Source organism: Amborella trichopoda, chromosome 3 (genome assembly GCF_054954075.1).
Source record: "Amborella trichopoda isolate Santa Cruz 75 chromosome 3, AtrichopodaSantaCruz75HAP2 v2.0, whole genome shotgun sequence".
Taxonomy (NCBI): domain Eukaryota; kingdom Viridiplantae; phylum Streptophyta; class Magnoliopsida; order Amborellales; family Amborellaceae; genus Amborella; species Amborella trichopoda.
Genome location: NC_142338.1, coordinates 60756234 through 60775142, shown reverse-complemented (window position 1 = coordinate 60775142; position 18909 = coordinate 60756234). Strand labels below are relative to the sequence as shown.

The 18909-nt window shown below is 34.2% G+C and overlaps 1 protein-coding gene across 9 annotated transcripts; it reads left to right on the top strand.

The window, feature by feature from the left end:
* The first annotated feature begins 4678 nt into the window (after nt 1-4678).
* LOC18421539 (MIF4G domain-containing protein / MA3 domain-containing protein) lies at nt 4679-17249 on the top strand. Of its 9 annotated transcripts, none has more exons than XM_020661697.2 (14): nt 4679-4893; nt 8996-9071; nt 9259-9350; nt 9616-10516; nt 13228-13295; nt 13464-13546; nt 13688-13787; nt 14589-14674; nt 14823-14905; nt 14994-15130; nt 15384-15485; nt 15651-15944; nt 16119-16241; nt 16796-17249. In XM_020661697.2, the coding sequence occupies exons 2-14, from the start codon at nt 9068-9070 to the stop codon at nt 16841-16843; spliced, it is 2121 nt and encodes a 706-aa protein (XP_020517356.1). In that variant the 5' UTR covers nt 4679-4893; nt 8996-9067; the 3' UTR covers nt 16844-17249. The 9 variants fall into 9 exon arrangements, with proteins under 9 accessions (XP_020517356.1, XP_088718091.1, XP_088718096.1 ...); XM_088861965.1 differs by having other exon boundaries at nt 16552-17249; XM_088861970.1 differs by lacking the exon at nt 8996-9071 and adding an exon at nt 8875-8921 and having other exon boundaries at nt 9616-10509; nt 16552-17249.
* Nucleotides 17250-18909: the final 1660 nt, after the last annotated feature.

The window sequence follows — 18909 nt, the reverse complement described above, 5'->3', positions numbered from 1 at the left end:
AAGCATAAACCTTCTATGTTGTAGCGGAAGTATAAAAACCTTTCCCATAAAAAAAATGTTAAATAAAATCCAACCAAGAAAACGTTCAGGGTAATTATCAAAATATTTTTAAAAAAAATAATCAAACATGCTTAAATTTTTTTAAATCTACCTCCATACTCACTCACTTTTTTTTTTTTTCTTTTTTTTTTTTCTTATAATACTCTTCATCATTCTATTAAAACTGTGATGCTCCACGAACCCCTTGATAGCCACAATCCTAAAGGACCATCACGGTTTTAACAAAATTGTGATGGTCCTACCGGAGTGTCATAGAGTAATCACGATTCTAATAGACCTATTGTGGTACAAGCATTGTCTCTTTATCTTCATCACTGCACATTTTTTTCGGTTGATTTTCATCGGGGCACTATGTTTCGTGATACTTCATTATGGTAAAAGTACCTCATAAGAGCCATCACATCCCTATTAGTGTCGTGATGCTTATTACGGCATTGCGAGTAAACCCGCCAGCTAGGTGCGCTCCCGAAGCCCTGTCATGATACTCACTAACAGCGTTTTAAAAAACGCCGAGTCGAACCGGACTCGCCCGGTTCGACTCGGAAATAGTGAAAAAGGAACCGGATCGTCCAAAAATTGGAAATCGTCCGGTTCTAGAGAGAACCGGACGATTCTGTACAGTGAATCGCCGATTCACTGTACAGAATCGGCGAGTCCGAACAGTGAATCGGCGATTCCGTACGGTTTTTTTTTTTTTTTTTTTTTTTTTTTTTTTTTATTTTTTGGTACTCCATGATAGATTTTTTTGTAATCCATGATCGAATTTTTTGGTTTTTTGTAACCCATAATAGAATTTTTTGTAATCCATGATCGAAATGTTTGTTTTCTTTTCTTGTAATCCATGATCGATTTTTTTGTTTTTTTTTTTTTTTTTGTAACCCATGATAGAATTTTTTGTAATCCATGATCGAATGTTTTGTAATATATGATCGAAATGTTTGTTTTTTTTTTGTAATCCATGATCGAAATGTTTGTTTGTTTTTTTTTAATCCATGATTGAATTTTTTGTTTTTTGCTTTTTTTGTAACCCATGATAGAGTTTTTTGTAATCCATGATTGAATTTTTTGTAATCCATGATCGAACTATTTTTTTCTTTTTTGTAATCCACGATTGAATTTTTTGCTTTTTTTGTTTGTTTTTTTTTGTAATCCATGATCGAATTTTATGTAATCCATGATCGAATTTTATGTAATCCATGATCGAATTTTATGTAATCCATGATTGAATTTTTTGAAAATTTGTGATTTTTTTTGTTTAATCCATGATCGAATTTTTTTTTGTAATCCATGATAGAATTTTTTGAAAATTTGTGATTTTTTTTTTAATCCATGATCGATTTTTTTGAAAATTTGTTTTTTTTTTTTTTTAATCCATATTATTCAAAGAGAAAACGAGAGAGATGATGATTTTGAGGCCACACTATCCCAGCCATATAATTCACATATCGAGTCCCAACAGCAACAGTGTAGGGATGAGCACGAAATACTGTAAATTAAATGCTGAATGGCGGTTCATGTAGGGAAAGAACATATCAATATTCGCATATTCATTCAAAAACATGAAAATTCTTAATGGAGTACCCTCATTTTTTATTGAATTCCTAAAAACCAATATTTATAATGAATTTTAATAATTTTTTCGGATTTTTTTGAAGCTTTATTGTGACCGATTCACCAGATTCCGATCCGGATCGCCGATTCGCCGATCCGGATCGCCGATTCGCCGATCCGGATCGCCGATTCGCAGATCCGGATCGCCGATTCGCCGATCCGGATCGGTTTTTTAAAAGCTCGATGCGGGTCACCGATCCGGTTTTTAAACCATTGCTCACTAATGAATAATATCAATATGAGTATCGTTAGTGTTGTGATGTTTATCATAACATTGTTAGTGTCGTAATACCACTAATTTAATAGTGAGGATCACAATACTAATAGTATAATGAATATCAACAGTACTAATAGTGCCTTGATAAAGATCGGCACCTGGTTGGACCATCACGGTCCTATTAGAACCATGATGGTCATTTTGGAGTCGGCATCAAAGGGCTCTCGGAGCATCATGGACGGCATTTTAAAAATATATATATAAATCATCAAGTGAATTGATATAAACGTAGATTTTAAAAAATTTTGGTAATATTTTATTTTTTTCAAAAAACAAGGGGTACTTTTTATAATTACCTAAATAAATTTATGTAAGCTTTCAACCTTATTCAGACACACCTCAAAAATCCATCAGAAAAGTTGTTTTGATGTTGGGAGACTCTCGATTTGATTATCTCAACCTCAAGATGCATGAATATAAGAAATAAAAAATAAAAATCATAAAAATAATATATTTTGTAACGCATTATCTAACCTGTGAATTTTCAAAAATTTAAAGTCTTTTCATGCCTACTCCATATGTCGCTTTGAATTTCATAATTAGGGGGAAAGGTAAATTTTTATAAAATCTATTACGGCAGATGGACATCTGAATGGCGTAGTTAGCATATAAGGTGAGGAAAAGTATATAATAAGACCACTTGCTTAAATTTGGGTGGTTGTGTTTCTTCCTTTGATGAAGCATATAGTTTGAAAAGAAAATTTTTCGAATTTTGTAGTCCACCGTTAAATTTGATTTACGATGGATGTGGTAATTGTGTCCTCCTTGTATCATGAGTTGGAGGTGTAGTCCACGCTAATGATTGAAATATTATGTCATTTATATATGAAAAAAGTTAATATAAAGCCAAGGCTCTAAACAATCAAATTAGAGCTCACTTCAAAAATTTTACTAGAAGAGGTTGTTTTGATGCCTAAATATCCTCAAATTGATCATCTCAACATCAAGATGCATGGACATGAGAAAAAAATGGATTTCAAGTTTTGGAAATAGTGCATCTTGTAATGCATTTTTAGACCGTCAATTTTCATGATTTTCAACTTTTCATATATATGCTCGATCATCACTACTTTTGAAGCTTTAAATTTTGTAATTAAAGATAAAAATATATTTTAAGACTATCACAAAGATTTTCAGCATTGAAACCATATTTTTTTGACACTTTTTTAAAGTGGGTTTTACTTTGATTGTTTAGAGCCTCAGCTCTATACAAACCTCACCCCAGTAACAAATGCAACTTCTTTTTCTTTAAAGGGACAAGTTTATTTAGAGCCAAGGCTCTAAACAATCAAATTAGGGCCCACCTCAAAAATTTCATTAGAAGATGTTGTTTTGATGCCTAAATATCCTCAAATTGATCATCTCGACATCATGATGTATGGGGACATGAGAAAAAAAATGGATTTTAAGTGTTGGAAATAGTGCATCTTGTAATGCATTTTTGGATCGTCAATTTTCAAGATTTTCAAGTTTTCATATATCTACTCTATCTACATTGTTTTTTAAGCTTTAAATTTTATAATTAGATATGAAAATATATTTTAAGGCTATCACAAAGATTTATAGTATTGAAATGACATTTCTCGATACTATTTGAAGGTGGCCTCTATTTTGATTGTTTAGAGCCTCGGCTCTATACAAACCTATGCCTTTAGAATGCGGCTAGCCTACATATTGTAGAAATGCTAGCTTGGCAATAATTATATTTTTTAAATATAATTTGATCCTAATATTTAGAGAATATATAACATTTAACATTGAGATCATGAATATGAAAAAAAATAAAATAGAAATAATAATCATAAGAAAAAAGCATTTGAACAATTAGTTACGATTGTTTTTAGATTGGCCACCTATTTGCATCCATCTTTAAGATTGATGTTTTATATGTCTCGACCGCATATTGTAGAAATGCGGTCTAGTCCATATGAAACAATTATTCTTCTTTAAAACATGGGGTAGTGGAGGAGATTGAATATCCAAAGATACAAAATATTTTATATTTAACTCATGGTTTATTTATTTTATAAAGTATTCGATATTATTCTTAAAATAGTTATTTAAAATACTTCTTTGATATTTTCCAAAAATTTAAAATATAAATTTTATGTGAATTAGATTAACCTTCTAGTTTAAAAAAAAGGTGAACCGGATCGGAACTGGATGATCTGAATTAGGAATCTATCAAACGGATCTAAATCCCATATTTTATGGGGAACTGGCCTATTACCTCTATGACCGAGGTCAGAACCAACCCCAATTTTATTTTTAAAATTGGTGCCACCAGGCCATGTAAGAACCGGTCACAATTTTATTTTTAAAAATTAGTGTCACAAAGCCTTACGATGACATGAATATCTATTGTTGTCTCCAATTATAAAATTTAGAGTTCCAAAAAATGGTGATAATCAAGCATGTCAATTTAGAGTTCCAAAAAATGGTGATAATCAAGCAGATCAGCAAATTAGTGCCGCAAAACCTTGCGATGATATGAAAATCTATTATTGTCCCCAATTATAAAATTTAGAGTTCTAAAAAATGGTGATGATCAAGGAGATCAGATATACAAACACTTAAAACTTTTGAAAATAAACTATGCAGTCTAGGCCTCCATTCAAAAACCACTACAAATAATTTCAAAAACGGGCAGTCAGGCAATAAATTATTTATATGGCTAGAAATTTCCCTATTTTCGTGTATATAAATCTCAGGAGTCGAGATAATCGATTGGAGGTTTTAGCTGTACCTTTTACACCTTATGAACTTTTTTCAAATAATAAATGGTTAGCGTGATGGTGGTCTCACTCTCAAAACCTCCCGAGTCCCTAATCTCTCTCACCCCCTGTCCTCTCCCTTAACTCTGCTCTTCTCTTCGTGCTCTCTCTCAAACGAGAACCACTTTCAAAGTCTCCTTATCTTCAACATCCTTCATCTTCTTCAACACGGTAAGTTTTTTCTTTTACTTTTTGTTGCTTTTCCTTTTATTTTATTTTTTGCTGGTTTTTCTTTTATTTTTTTGTTGGAGATAAATCATTCTATATGATGCTGTTGATGACTCCATGAGATTGATGGTGTGCTCTATTTCTCTGCATCTAATGGCAAAAACAATATTTCTTCTAACTTTTATATGTGGGTTTGCCTACTTTTAGTAAATAGAATGGGCATTATAACCATAGCATAAGAATTCTTCATGATAAATGCACAAAAACATTCCATTCTCTGAAAAAAAAGGTATATGTTTTCTTTGTTTTATTTTTCTGGTTTTTTAATTTCACTATTGGTTTTTTTAAATTTTTTTACTAGTTTTTCTTTTACTTTTTTTATTGGTTTTTTTATTTTTTTACTAGTTTTTCTTTTACTTTTTTTGTTCGGTATAGAAGTTCCATTTGCTATGTAGATAGGGTATGGGTTTTTTTTTTCGTTGTATTTTTCTGGTTTGTTTTTGCATTTTTATTTTTATTTTCTTTTAATTTTGCAGCTTCTTTTTTTATTTTTTTTGTTGGGTACAGAAGCTCTATTTTAATCTGTACAAAAAATTGGGTATGGGTTTTTTCTGTTTTATTTTTCCTGGTTTTTCCTTTTAGAGTTTGTTTTCTTTTCTTTTTTTTTGTTTCTTTTTGCCCCCATGGAAGCAGTTTTTTTTCTAGAATACTTTTAACCTCCTAGTTATACTGCAATAACGATTCCAAAAGGGAAAAATCATTAGTTATTTGTTTTTTCAGTAATCCATTTAAAATCCCACTTTGTATTTTGTTTCGTTATTGGATTGGTCGATAGACAATGATCAAGTAGATCTGGAACTGCAAGCTTTGAAAAACTACATTTTTGGTGTTCAATGGAGGCTAAGAGCTACTTCAAAGAGAGGCCCTATTTTGAGTGTGAATCTCTTCATTTTATGCACTTTTTTTATATTATATTGGTCTCTTTTAGCTGCATTTGATCAATGGGATTTGTGTTTCTGAAACTGGGTTTTCTTTTGAATGCTTATTGCTCTTTTATAGTTCTATTATATGATATTTTACTCCTTTCCTTAGATTAAAAGTAAAAGAGGAAAAGGAAAGATGGGTTATGCCTACTTTTTCTATTTGGTACGACTTTCTTTTTTTAATAATATATTTTCAATAAAATTTTCTGAATTACACCATTCATGCTATTATAACTCGTAATTTGTATGTATAGATTACAGTTTGATTATTCATCGAGTTTGCGTTGCCTCGAAAATGTGATTTGTAATGGTACCGCTATAGCAAAATTGAAATTGGTGAAAAGGAGAAAACTTCTTAAGAGAAATGCAGCTAGTGTAGGACACCTAACATCCCTGAAAATTGGAGAATTGAAGTGAAATAGTTAACCTGATGTATATATGGAATTAAGGATGATTTTATTTGCTTGTGATTTTTGGGAATTTTTAATGACACAAATGAAGGAATTTTGGATTCTTAATTGCATGGTGTTGATCCAATGGAACTTGGATGGTTTACTGTTTAATTCTTTTCATCTTTACATCTGCTTACGGCTTTGATAAATTGAGTCAAGACCAATTAGAAAATTGTATCTCACTAACTACAAGGCATTCGCTCCTCCAGGACTTTTTCAAATGGCAGTTTGTGTAGTGAATACATAGTTTCTTTAAACTCCTTTCCTTGCAAGAGAATCTGCTCCAACTTTGACTCACTAAGATTTTTGTCGCACCTTCAAAGGTGTCGATTTGTTTCAATTTTGAGTTCTCTTAATATGAATATAGAGGCAGGTATTATGCAATCATTCTTTGTTAGACCTTTGGAGGTTCATATTTGTTCTAGGTAAATTCTACCTCATAGATGCAGGCTACTCCAATATGCGGCTTCATGACACCATACCGCGCGACTCGTTACCATCTTCAGGACTATCGAGGTGGTAATAATTCGAGGACAAGAGACGAACTATTTAATTATAGACACTCTGTGTAATGTATTTGGTCTATGGAAGGCATGCTTCCCAAACTTACAGAAGCAATTTTTCTATCTGTTTCAACTTTCAAACTCAAGTCAGTTTTGTTATTGCAACGTGTATATTACATAACTATCTCAGCATGACAAGAGCTGTCCTCACTGATGAGGAGTCAAGGTTTGAGAACGTTGCATTAGAACATGCTGATCAAATGGTATATGTGATCATAACTTATCATCAAAGCGAGGATGATGTTGCTACACAGTTACGCATGACGAAAATGCTAATGCAATTTGGGAATGATATCAAAATAGATGTAGTAGTTGTGATGCAAGGTTTCAAAAACGCTAGGCGGCCCCTAGGCGGCCTGCCTGGCGCCTAGGCGAGCGTCCAGAACCTCGAGCGCCCCGTAATTTAAAAAAAAACGAAAAACGCCTAGTCCGCCTGGGCGCCCGCCTAGGTACATCCGCCCGTGTAGTGCCGCCTGAGTCTAGGCGGGCTGATTTTTGGTCCAGGCCGCCTAGGCGCCAAGCGGACCGTTTTTTTAAAACATTGTTGTGATGGTAGTACTTCTTCATTTTTTTACCAATGGATTACCAAACATAAGAAACTGGGTACATAGGAATCCCAGACATTACTAATGGATTACCAAACATAAGAAACCGGGCACATAGGAATCCCAGACATGTGAACCAAACATGTGAACCAAACATGGGAAAAAACAGCATTGGAAATTGTTTTACATATGTAAATTGTTACGCATGAACCAAACAAGCCAGTTTCCTCCCAAATTGTGAAATCTATTACCTGCCCCGGAGCTTAAAAATGTATTACAGGATTGATAAATAATATAAGCCCGACAGACCCGCTGGAAAACATAAAAGACAGCTGAGGTCCTTGCAGAAGTCTCTCTTTCTCTCTCTAAAGTGTCTCTCTAAATTTGAGGACCTGCAACCTTGTTTACTTTATACAGGTGTGCCTCTTCCCTTTCCTTTCTCGAAAACCTAATATTCACTTCATTATTTTCATTTTGTCATCGGGAACCTTACTCATGGCGTTTTACACCTGATTCCTTGTATTTGGACTTGATCTTATTAGCATGGCTTTGGAATCACAACAGAGAAAAAAAAAAACAATTTTTGGGTTTAACGACATGTCAATCAGTGAAACATTCAGCGTTTTCTCAGTTATATATATATATATATATATATATATATATATATATATATATATATATATATATATATATATATATATATATATTTCTAGCATAAAATATTCATGGGCTCTGTAAGTTTAGGTATCTAGGATTAAAACCTAATCTGAAATATCTCTTGGTATATTGTGTTCCTTTATTTTCTTGGGGGGTAATTGGTGTAGTGCTTACTCAGAGATATTGCGATTGCTAGTTAGATTGGGATTAGGGTTTTTATTGGCTGATTTTTTTTTTTTTTTTTTTTTCAAATGTGATTCTTGAGTAAAGTGTAGTAGTAGGGTGGGAATTTTATTTGGTTATTATGGGTTTGCCTTGTTCTTGTTTTTTTATGCAAATTCAAGTTTGCAGGGGAACTGCTGGGCAGTTTCAATTATCAGATTTTTTTAAGGCAAATATATAAATTTTTTGAAATTTTGTTAGAAGGCATGGAATTTGTTGTTGCAAATTGCCTGTATTTTACTTTAGTTTCTTTTTGGCTAATGTGATGCATGAGTCTGCCGTCCTTTTATAAGTTTTATCTACAAATTTACAGGGAAAATATTGGTGCTTTCTTCACTATATTAGATACATGTCTTGAAAGCATTGTCGTTATATGAGTATGAGCATTGTAATTGTTTTCCTAGTTATAGTTTCAATTGATAAATATTTAGAACTATTAAAAAAATCATATTACTATAGGTAAAATTTATGCAATAATGCATCTACCAGATTTCCAAACAACAATAATGTATTTCCTAGGTTGCATCCAGATGCTAACCAAATTGCAAAAACCCATTTGCAGGTAATGCATTACGCCAGTGATGTATTTCACATAAAATATATTTCTAGGTATTGAAACCACTCCATAGTGTTGTATTACTCTTCATATGAGTGAGAAATTCTAGGGTTTCTATGTATTCCAGGCAATGCAAAGGAAGCAAAGTTTATGTTTTCTTGTTTAGCAAGTCTGGTTTATTGAACTTGAGGAGCCAGTAATGGGTCAGTTTTCATTTTTATTTGCTTTTATAGTCGAGTTATTCAAAGTTCTAGAACAATAGGTACATTGCTCTAGTGAACGTTCTCTTTTTGTTTTTGTTTTGTTCCATGTTTTATTGCTAGTTTTAATTTGTTCTTTTGTTTTCAATGTTTTAAAAAAAATGCTGGTCTTGATTTATGTATGGTGCAGAGAAAATGGAAGAGAAATCAAGAAAAGTGATAAGAAAAGAAGCTAGGGCTCAAAAGCGAAAGAATCGGTTCTCATCATGGATAGAGCATAAGGTTTGATGAATGCAATAATGTTGATTATTTTATTTTTAGAGGGTATTAAGTTGTTCTAGCATTTGGGTGTTTGGGGTTTTTATAAAAATTGTTTTTTTCTCTATTGGTTTGTTCTTCTGTTTCTATCATGCTGAAAAACCAAGTAAAAAGTCAATTGTTTGACCATTTTAAATTTTCAGTTCCATATTAGTTTTTTCTCTTGTGCGTTGCAATTATGCTGAAAAACTGAGAACATTGTTAACAAATTAGGTATTTTAATTTTCAGACTTCTAGGAAAATGAGTTTTGAAACAAACTCGTCGAATACAGTTGAGAAGCCGCCTTTGATTGTATCAAGTAAAACTTCAATTGGAGATGAAACTTTGATCAAACAACGGCCCTCAAAGAAAGCAAATATGAATCATGACTCTTCACAAAAACTCTCAAATGAAAATCATGATGGTAAAGCTGTGAAGAACACAGGGAACAACTCCAAAAGAAGTTTAAAAGTAAAGGATAAGAAATTAAAGAAAACCAAGAAGAAAAACACTGGGAAGTCCAAGACAAAGTTTGAACAGTATCTTGAGATGGACATGAATAAGGGGGTTTCAGCTGAAGAAGATCTTGAGATGGAGAGAAAGCTTGCGAAGAAATTGAAGGTAAATGAAGGCAAATTACGAGGTGTTGATGATGGTATGAATGCATTGATTTTGGGGTTTCCTAATGTTGATGATTTGACCGATGGAGAAGATGACATCAATGGTGATGAAGATATCGACCTTCCTAAACATGCTAAAGGGAAGAGAAATGCGCTTTCCATGAATGCTCCAAAAACTTCAATGGATTTTTCTGAAAAGGAAAGTTTAGGAGCTGAAGATGAGGAGGTATCATCTGAAGACCAAGAGAAGGTATCTCGTGATGACCTAGATGATACACTTATGGAAGAATTATCAGGAGAAGAAGATGATAGGAACACAAATGAAGGTAGTATTGATATTTCTGAACTAGAAGGATACGAAAATAATTCTTGTGAGCTAAAACCATGTGCAACTGAGAGCCCAAATGCAAGATTGGTAATTGAAGAGCCTAGTGCCAAAGATGGGAATGTGAAGTATGTCGCACCCCATTTGAGATCTCGTGTGGATGGTGAATCCGAAGATTTTTCTCAGATCCGGCGCCAGGTAAGAGGTAATAGTGAACTTTACTGGGACATTTTTTTCTTTTTTTTCCCTAGTGGTCAAGGTTTAAAAAACGGATCGGTGACCCAGATCGGCCACTCCAAAAACCATGTCGGATCGGTGTACGGTGATCCGGATCGGAGAATCGGTCGGACCAGTCGGTCTCAGCCTAAAAAATTTCAAAAAATCACTATAATTCTCAAAAATCTAATTTTTTAGGTTTCTAAAAGAAATAGTGGCAATTGCATTATGTTTTTTCATTATTGTGTCAAAAAATATGTAAATATTGAGAACCTATTTCATGTTGAGTATTTGTTGTCTATTAAATTCATTTTATAGTCAAAATAAAGTTTAAAATGCAATATGATAATAAAATGAACCTCTCTAATTCAATTTATTTTTTATTTAATTTAGAAATTTTGATTTTTGAAAGAAGCTATATAGAACAAATTTAGTGGAAGAGGTTGTTAGTAGAAAGAGCGAGAGAGAGAGAGAGAGAAAGAGAGGTTGTTAGTTTGTGTGTGTATATATATAGAGAGAGAGAAAGAGAGAGAGAGAGAGAGAGAGAGAGAGAGAGAGAGATGCCAATGTGGGTGGGGAGAGAGAGAGAGAGAGACCCAAAGTTTACTTTTTGCGGTGGTGAAGAAATGGGACAATTTGTCCCACGTCAAAGATTTAATGTAGCTTATACATCTATAAAAGCCTCATAGTTGTTGAGTTGGTGGGGCGTACGATTGGTTGGTGGGGCCCATGTGGGTGACGCCACTTTTTTAGACAATACCGTGGCATGGGCTGTTGCCCCATGTTTAAAAAAAATTTGACAAGTGCACTTGCAAAGAAAAAAATTTAAAAAATGCACTTACCCAAGTTTTCTCATTCAAATCGGTTCGGACCAGAACAGGCCTATTCTAGCCCGACATATTCGGCCGGTTTCTAATAGAATCGGCTGGTTTTGTCAAAGATCTAACCAGTTCAAGGGGGCACCCGGCTGGTTCCCGATATATTGAGGGATCCGGAACGGTGTTGATGATTCCCGATCCCGATCGGATGATTCCAATCCATATCAAGCGAGTCTGATCCGGATCGCCGAATTTTCAAACCTTGCTATGGGTGATTAGCGACTGGCTTTTCTTTTTATTTAGAAACTCATTCTTTGTGGTTGTGGATTGAAACTTCCACTAGGTGAGGCAAATAAAAGTTCGGACCAATTAGGATGCACATTGAACCTAAAGCTTTTTAGATTATGTGAAGAGTTAGGTTTGGCTGGGGCATTTCAATTTATGATTGTTGGATGACTTGACTCATTCAAATAAGGAAAAAGTTTATATGAGTTGTCAACCTTATACAATTAAGGCACACCTCAAAAACTCACTGGAAAAAGTTGTTTTGATGCTGAAAAACCCTGTAATTGATCATCTCAACCTCGAGATGTATGGATATGAAACAAAAATAGATTTTAAGTCCTAAAAATAAAACATTTTGTAGTGCATTATCTAGACCATCCATTTTTAAGTTTTTCAAATGTTTAAAGATCTACTTGAACTATACTATTTTCGAAGCTTTAAATTTTATAATTAGAAACGAAGATAGATTTTTTGCTATCACAAATATTTTCGGTACTGAAACAATGCCTTTCAGCACCATTTGAAGGCACACCTTACTTGGATTATTAAGATGTCACCCTTATATAAATGGCATCCTTCAAATAAACTTGAAAACAATTGCAATAGCCAGTTGAATCCAAATTCACCATGTGCATTAGGCCAAATAATTGACCATGCCTGGAGATTTTGATAATTTGTTTGCCTAGGCAGTTTTGTCAATATTTTAAGAGAGAGATGCTTCAATCTTATGGCTAGTGATAATGCCTTATTTTTTTCTTTACTTGTACTCGATGAAAGTCTTAAGGGAATGCTTGGTCCTCGACCTAGCCTCCCATTGAACTCTCTAAACTTCCTCAATAGCATGAATGTCAAAGTACTCTCACCAGTTATCTCAAACCACTAAATGTTTAGACCATATCTCAATAAACTTTTAGTTGATGTGTGTTTTTTTAAGTTTCTAAGTCAGGCATACCGATAAGTTTTGAAGCAACAATGTAGGAAAGCACGACTCGGCCCCAGAACCCAGCCCTGACCGGGCCGAGTCCGAGTAACTTGGCCCAAGTGGTGCAGGTCCTAGCCAAGCCAAAAAGTGTTAAAAAAAAACACCAAAAAAATGCCGAAAAATATGTGTGAAGTAAAATTAAACAAAACACATCTAAATGAGGTTAAAAAAGTAGTAAAAATTTTGGAAAGAAATCAATCCAAAAAGAAGGGAAAATGTAAAAATAAATATTCATGGCCAAAACACGTCTCAATCTTTGCCAAAATGATTGAAAGCATAAAAAAAAGATTACAAATAAATTTCTTAGTTTTTTGGATTTTTTTTTACTTATTTTTTAAATGTCTTTTTTAAGATCCCCAGCTTGACCAACAAACTCAGGATCCTCACTGGCAAGCCCAAGTTACTCGAGTGAGTGCAGGTTGGCTCGCCCAAGTAGTCGAACACTGTTTTGAACTTTGAGATTCTAGTGGTTTCTTTTCTTTGTGGAAAATGTTGGATATGAACCAAAAGGGCTGTTGACATAACTTGGGAATTATTAGCTCTTAGTTATTTCTTCTTATTTTTTAATGTGTGTGGATATGTGAAATTGATCTGGTTAATCTGTTCATTTTTTAGGTTTGCTGAACAAGCTTTCAGAGTCAAATGTTGAGTCAATCACTGGGGATGTCTCGAACCTCTTTCAGGTTGTTGCTTTTTCTGCCATGTTCAATCCTGACCCTTCAGTATTAAAAGTTGCTTATTTTTTCAATCCATTTTTCTCTCCATATGAGTTTACATGCTTTAAAAGACTAGACTAAACCAAAATGATTTTCTTTTAGTCATTTGACTAGTGATGCTTGATTCTTTGGCAGTCTGTTGGTCGTAGTGCAGGCAGTCAGATTGTTGGTGATGAGCTCTTGAGTTCATGTTCCAAAGGACCACGTGGCAATGAACAGTTAGTATTTAAATGCTTCATTTGTCTTTCAGTTTTCAATTGGATATGCATTTGTAAGAATTTTGAACTCATGGTATGTGTTCCTTGTAATTGTATTAACTACTTAATTGTGATTTGTGTATTGCTTGTTGTTTTGTAAAGGTATGCAGCCATTTTTGCAGCCTTTATTGCAGGAATGGCATCAATGGTTGGGATCAACTTTGGTGCCAAGATTCTTGCATCAGTGGCTAGATCTATGGAGGTTCTCTCTCCCTGCCTCCTTCCATCCCCCCCGCCCCCCTCTCTCTCGCACACACACCTCTCTCCCTTCTTCCCTCCCTCCCTGTCCCTCCCTCCCTTTCCCTCCCTCTCTCTCACAAACCCCCGCCCCCTCTCTCTCACACACACACTCTCTCTCACTCACTCACACACACACGCACACTCTCTCTCACTCACACACACACACACACACACACATGTCTGCAGACAAGCGTTCTCGTGTAGTTGTAATTTTTGTTTTACATTTACATACTTTCCCATAAAATATTTTTGGAAAATTTATCAAAATACACCTAGGAGATGAACTATTTAACATTTTATCGATTTCTTTTGATTTGAGCCGGGCCCCAATTAGTTGGGAAAAGGCTTTGACAATGATGACCCATTTCTTTTGATTTGATTTCCAAAAGTTCATCAAACCTCATGAGTTGGAATAGTTGAAAATGGTTATATATTAACTAGTTGATCTTTCAATTGTATATTGTAGTATGTTGATGTGTAACATTCAAATTTCCTATTGGTGCTTGGTTTGCCCATTTGGTGGTTGTTATTGAATTACAATGAGAAAAAATTGGTGATGGCATGACTTGGTTTTCTAATTGTGAAGGATATTATACAAATGCAAGTTCTACATGAATCTATCAGCCAATTTAGCAATGGGTTCCTATTAATCTTTTTTTTTTTTTTGGTTTTTGCTTGGTTGTTATTTGATACTTCTCAATCTGAATTCTAATTTTTTGAGTTCATGGCTTCTGCTGAGCTATTTCTATATTTTCCTTTTCAGGATGAATATTTGAAGGATGATGGTCTTTCTTTGCGAAATCTCACCCTACTACTCTCGCAGCTATGTATTTTTGGTGTTTGTTCCTGGTGAGTAAAGTTAGCATTATTTAGTGTCCATATTGCTAATGTATTTTTATATGCTTGCAAGTTTTTGACATAGATGATTCCAAGCTTCCATTAAGAAGTACTATTTGTCTCAACATTTGCTTTCTAACAGATTGCTTTTGCTTTGCAGTGACTTGATATATGACCTGCTCTCTGTATTGAGCAAACGGTTAACAGAGATGGATGTCTCCACAATCTTGACTATTCTAAAATGTCAGTTGTTTACCAGTATTCTTTATTAAATGCAAAACCATCCACGGTTTTAATTTATCGCTGATATTTCTTGTATTCTGTGCTTTAGGTTGTGGTATGAAACTTAGAGCCGATGATCCAGCTGCTATGAAAGATTTTGTCCTTGGTATTCAGCAAAGAGTGCGTGAAATTAAGTCTCTTTCTGAAAAGACCACAGATGGTCAACCAAAGATCAATAGCAAAAGGGTATAGTTCTTGTTCATTTGCATTCCTATGGACCTTTTATTTATAAGCAAAATTTCATTAGTGAGCAAAGATATACGAACTGATACGATTTCTAGGGAAGAGAAATGGACTTCCTAATATCTTGTTTCCCTCCTGGTCTCAAGTGGTCATTTACTGGACAGGGAGTTGGCTTTAGGAGATTCCCAACTGATCATCAATCTCATATCCATGTCAATCTCTTTTTATAATAATAATCCTACTTTTGCCTTGCCAGATGGAATTTATGCTTGAAACGATATGTGATATCAAAAACAACAAAAAGAGGACAAAAGAGGATCCAGTTAATCATGCCAGGTTGAAGAAATGGTTACAGAAAGTAAGTTTAGCTCTCATTTCTGTGCTCCAGGCTTTGACTGTTCTGCTTAGTTTTGGTAAATTCAAACCTGGATTAATTCTCCCCTGTCCTTCTCTTAAGAATCAAGTTCTTTCTATCCTCCTCACTAAAAATTGAAAATGAAAACCATGTTGCATTTAATTCCAGTTAAGAGTGGAAGAAATCCAGCTTCGAGGGCTCAAATGGGCCAAGCTCCTTGATCCTTATAAGAAGGGCCAATGGTGGGTTTCTGGGGACATTGTTACCATTAAAGATAATGTTGCAGAGATTGCAAGCACCATTGACACTGAAGCCTTTGAAGTTCATAAGTTGCTTCAGCTTGCAGCTGCACAAAGAATGAACACAGATGCAAGGAGAGCAATCTTCTGTATAATCATTAGTGGCGAAGATTATATTGATGCTTTTGAAAAGATTCTAAGGCTCGATTTGAATGGGAAGCAGGTCAGATTTTATTCTATTTTTTTAACCCTTTAACACTAGTTTATCACACCTTCTCTAATAACAATGTCTGTCAATTTCTGTTTTAATGGTTGACTCCCATAATCAACATTCTTATGTTTTTGGGTTTTTTGGTTTGATGCCATTTTCACGTGTAGTATCTTCTGTATGCAACAGGATAGAGAAATCATGCGCGTTCTCGTGGAGTGTTGCTTGCAAGAGAAGGTATTCAACAAGTATTACGCAGTCCTAGCCTCCAAGTTATGCAACCATGACAAGAACCACAAGTTTACTCTACAGGTACTGTTATCTTGTTCCTTATTTTCTTCATGCACAGTTTTGGCTTTTCTTACTGCTTGCATATACAATCTGTAAGTCCATTCTGTCATTACTTTTATCGGCAATGTTTCACTTTTTGGGATGAAGATCCCTAGACTAAGATTGAGGAGCTAGGTTTTAGGTTCCTTAGGTCATCTCTCTCTCTCTGGTTTTTATCAAATAAATATCGTTTCTTGTTGGCTTATGGAGCTAGAGTTTTAGGTTCCTTAGGTCGTCTCTCTTTTGGTTTTTCTCAAATAAATCTCATTTCTTGTTGGCTTATGACTATCAGTACTGCTTATGGGACCATTTCAAGCAACTGGATTCCATAGAGCTGAGAAGATCCATGAACCTTGCCCATTTTGTGGCCGAGCTCCTGAGCACCTTCACCCTCTCTCTAGCCGTGCTCAAGTCAGTCGACTTCACTGATCCCAACTCTCTAACCCCAAGACGAGTCATGCATTTCCGACTATTCTTTGAAGCCCTCTTCGAGCACCCTGATTCACTTGTGTGGAATATGTTTTCTCGAATTGCAGGCACCCCTGAGCTCGAGGCACTTAGAAATGGCATTGAGCTTTTCATAAAGCAGTGTGTTCTCAAGGTTCCATCCTCAGAGGCTCAATCACTTAAACTGAAATTTAAGGTTGCCAAGAAGGCTTTGAACAATGTAGCCGGGATCCTTATGTGAATTTGGATGAGTTTGCATGTTTTATTTTCTCAAAAAATTAGAAAAAAAATCAATTGGGAGAGAGAAAAGGAAAACCGGAAGTCTATCGTGTTGAGTGGAATGGTGGCCTGTCTAGTGCTCCGTGATTGGTTATGTAATAGGGTGACCTTTTTATGAGGTGCACACTTTATAATGTACAAGTAAGGCCCACCTCTAAATTTTGCCGGAAGATATAGTTTTGGTGCCGGAAACCTTACAATGGCTAATGTAATGTGCACGTTTAATCCTAATTATAAATTTTAAAAGGTTTAAAATTTTAGAAATGGAATAGATCGTGCAGATTTATAAATACTTGAAAATATTGAAAATAGACGGTTTAGATCATTTGTTACAAGAGGCATTATATTTAGGCAAGTTTGTATGCTCGATCTTTATGAAGAAAGTGTTCAATTGGAAAATTAATTTAATAGATCAAGCTCAAAAACAAAAATTTTGAGACAAATTTAATTAATTTCGGCATGAAGAAGAAAAATGGAAAAAACCAAAGTCAAGTCTTCTAGGTTCAAAAAGAGCTACTATAATCACTTGACTCAACGATTCCTGGTTTTCTAACAGAATGACCTAGTTCTACTGATAGGACCAATTGATCATGTGATATTCAAACGGATTCCCAGTTCCACGAATGAGCATATTGTACACCTAAGTAGACCAACTTGGAGTTGGCTTTAGTAATCATTAATGCACAAGGGAACGGCACTGGAGTTGGCCTAAGTAATCATCGATGCTCAAGGAAACAGCACGAAGCGATGATATGCTACGCAAGCAAATGGGTCAATTCAAGGTAGTGTAACGCCTTGCTCCATGCTTATGTACTCTGCTCGCTGCCTACGAAACGAGTTACTCCATGCTCCATGCTTATGTACTCCATGTTTATGTACTCTATTCGCTTCATCTAATATATATATATATATATATATATATATATGGGCAATGATTTCATGCAACCGTTGTGTAGTAATTTGATGCAATAACCTTAAAAAACCATTTTATGGCCATTTATTTGATTCAAATTTTGAAATATACACTCTTTTCATTCTAATGAACAATCACAAAAAAAGAAAAATTTGAAAACACAACCTAAACAATTCTTTTTTAGCCCAATTAACATAGACCGTTCATTTTTGTGAGATGCTTAGATCTAGGCCTTAGAATAATTTTTTCATTTCCAAATTTTTTTATGGCTTTATATCATTAGATGAACAATTATTAAAAGAAAAAAAAATGATTTTGATTTTATAAACGCTAAGATCTTAAAATTCATAAAATGAATGGTCTAAATTCGTTTTTGGAGGGGACTCATTTTGACCGTATCTAGGGTTCAAATTGAACTTTTTCTTTTGGACGGATTGATTATTGAGATGAAGAGAGTGTCTTTGCAAAATTTAAGATCATACAAATACCACAAACATGGTTTTCTAGAAGTGTCGTTGCATTATACTACGATACAACCGTTGCATTGTACTATCATACAACCGCTGCATTATACTATCATACAACCGTTGCATTGGATCATTGCTATATATATATATATAAAGCAGTGATTTCATACAGCAGATGTATAATAATATGATGCAACAACTTTCAAAAACTATGTTATTGCCATTTGTTTGATTCAAATTTTAAAATATACACCATTTTCATTCTAATGAATAATCATAAAAAAGAAAAATTTAAAAACACAACCTAGAAAGTATTTTTTTAGCTCAATTAACATAGGCCTTCAAAAAAATAAAACGATACTTAGATCTAAGTCTTACAAGGATTTTTTCGTTTTCAATTTTTTTATATGATTTTATTATCATCGGATGAAAAATATTAAATAAAAAAAAAAAACTGATTTTCAATTAATAAAAGCTAAAATCTTGAAATTCACCAAATGAATTATCTATATTTATTGTTAGAGGGGACTCATTTTGACCATAT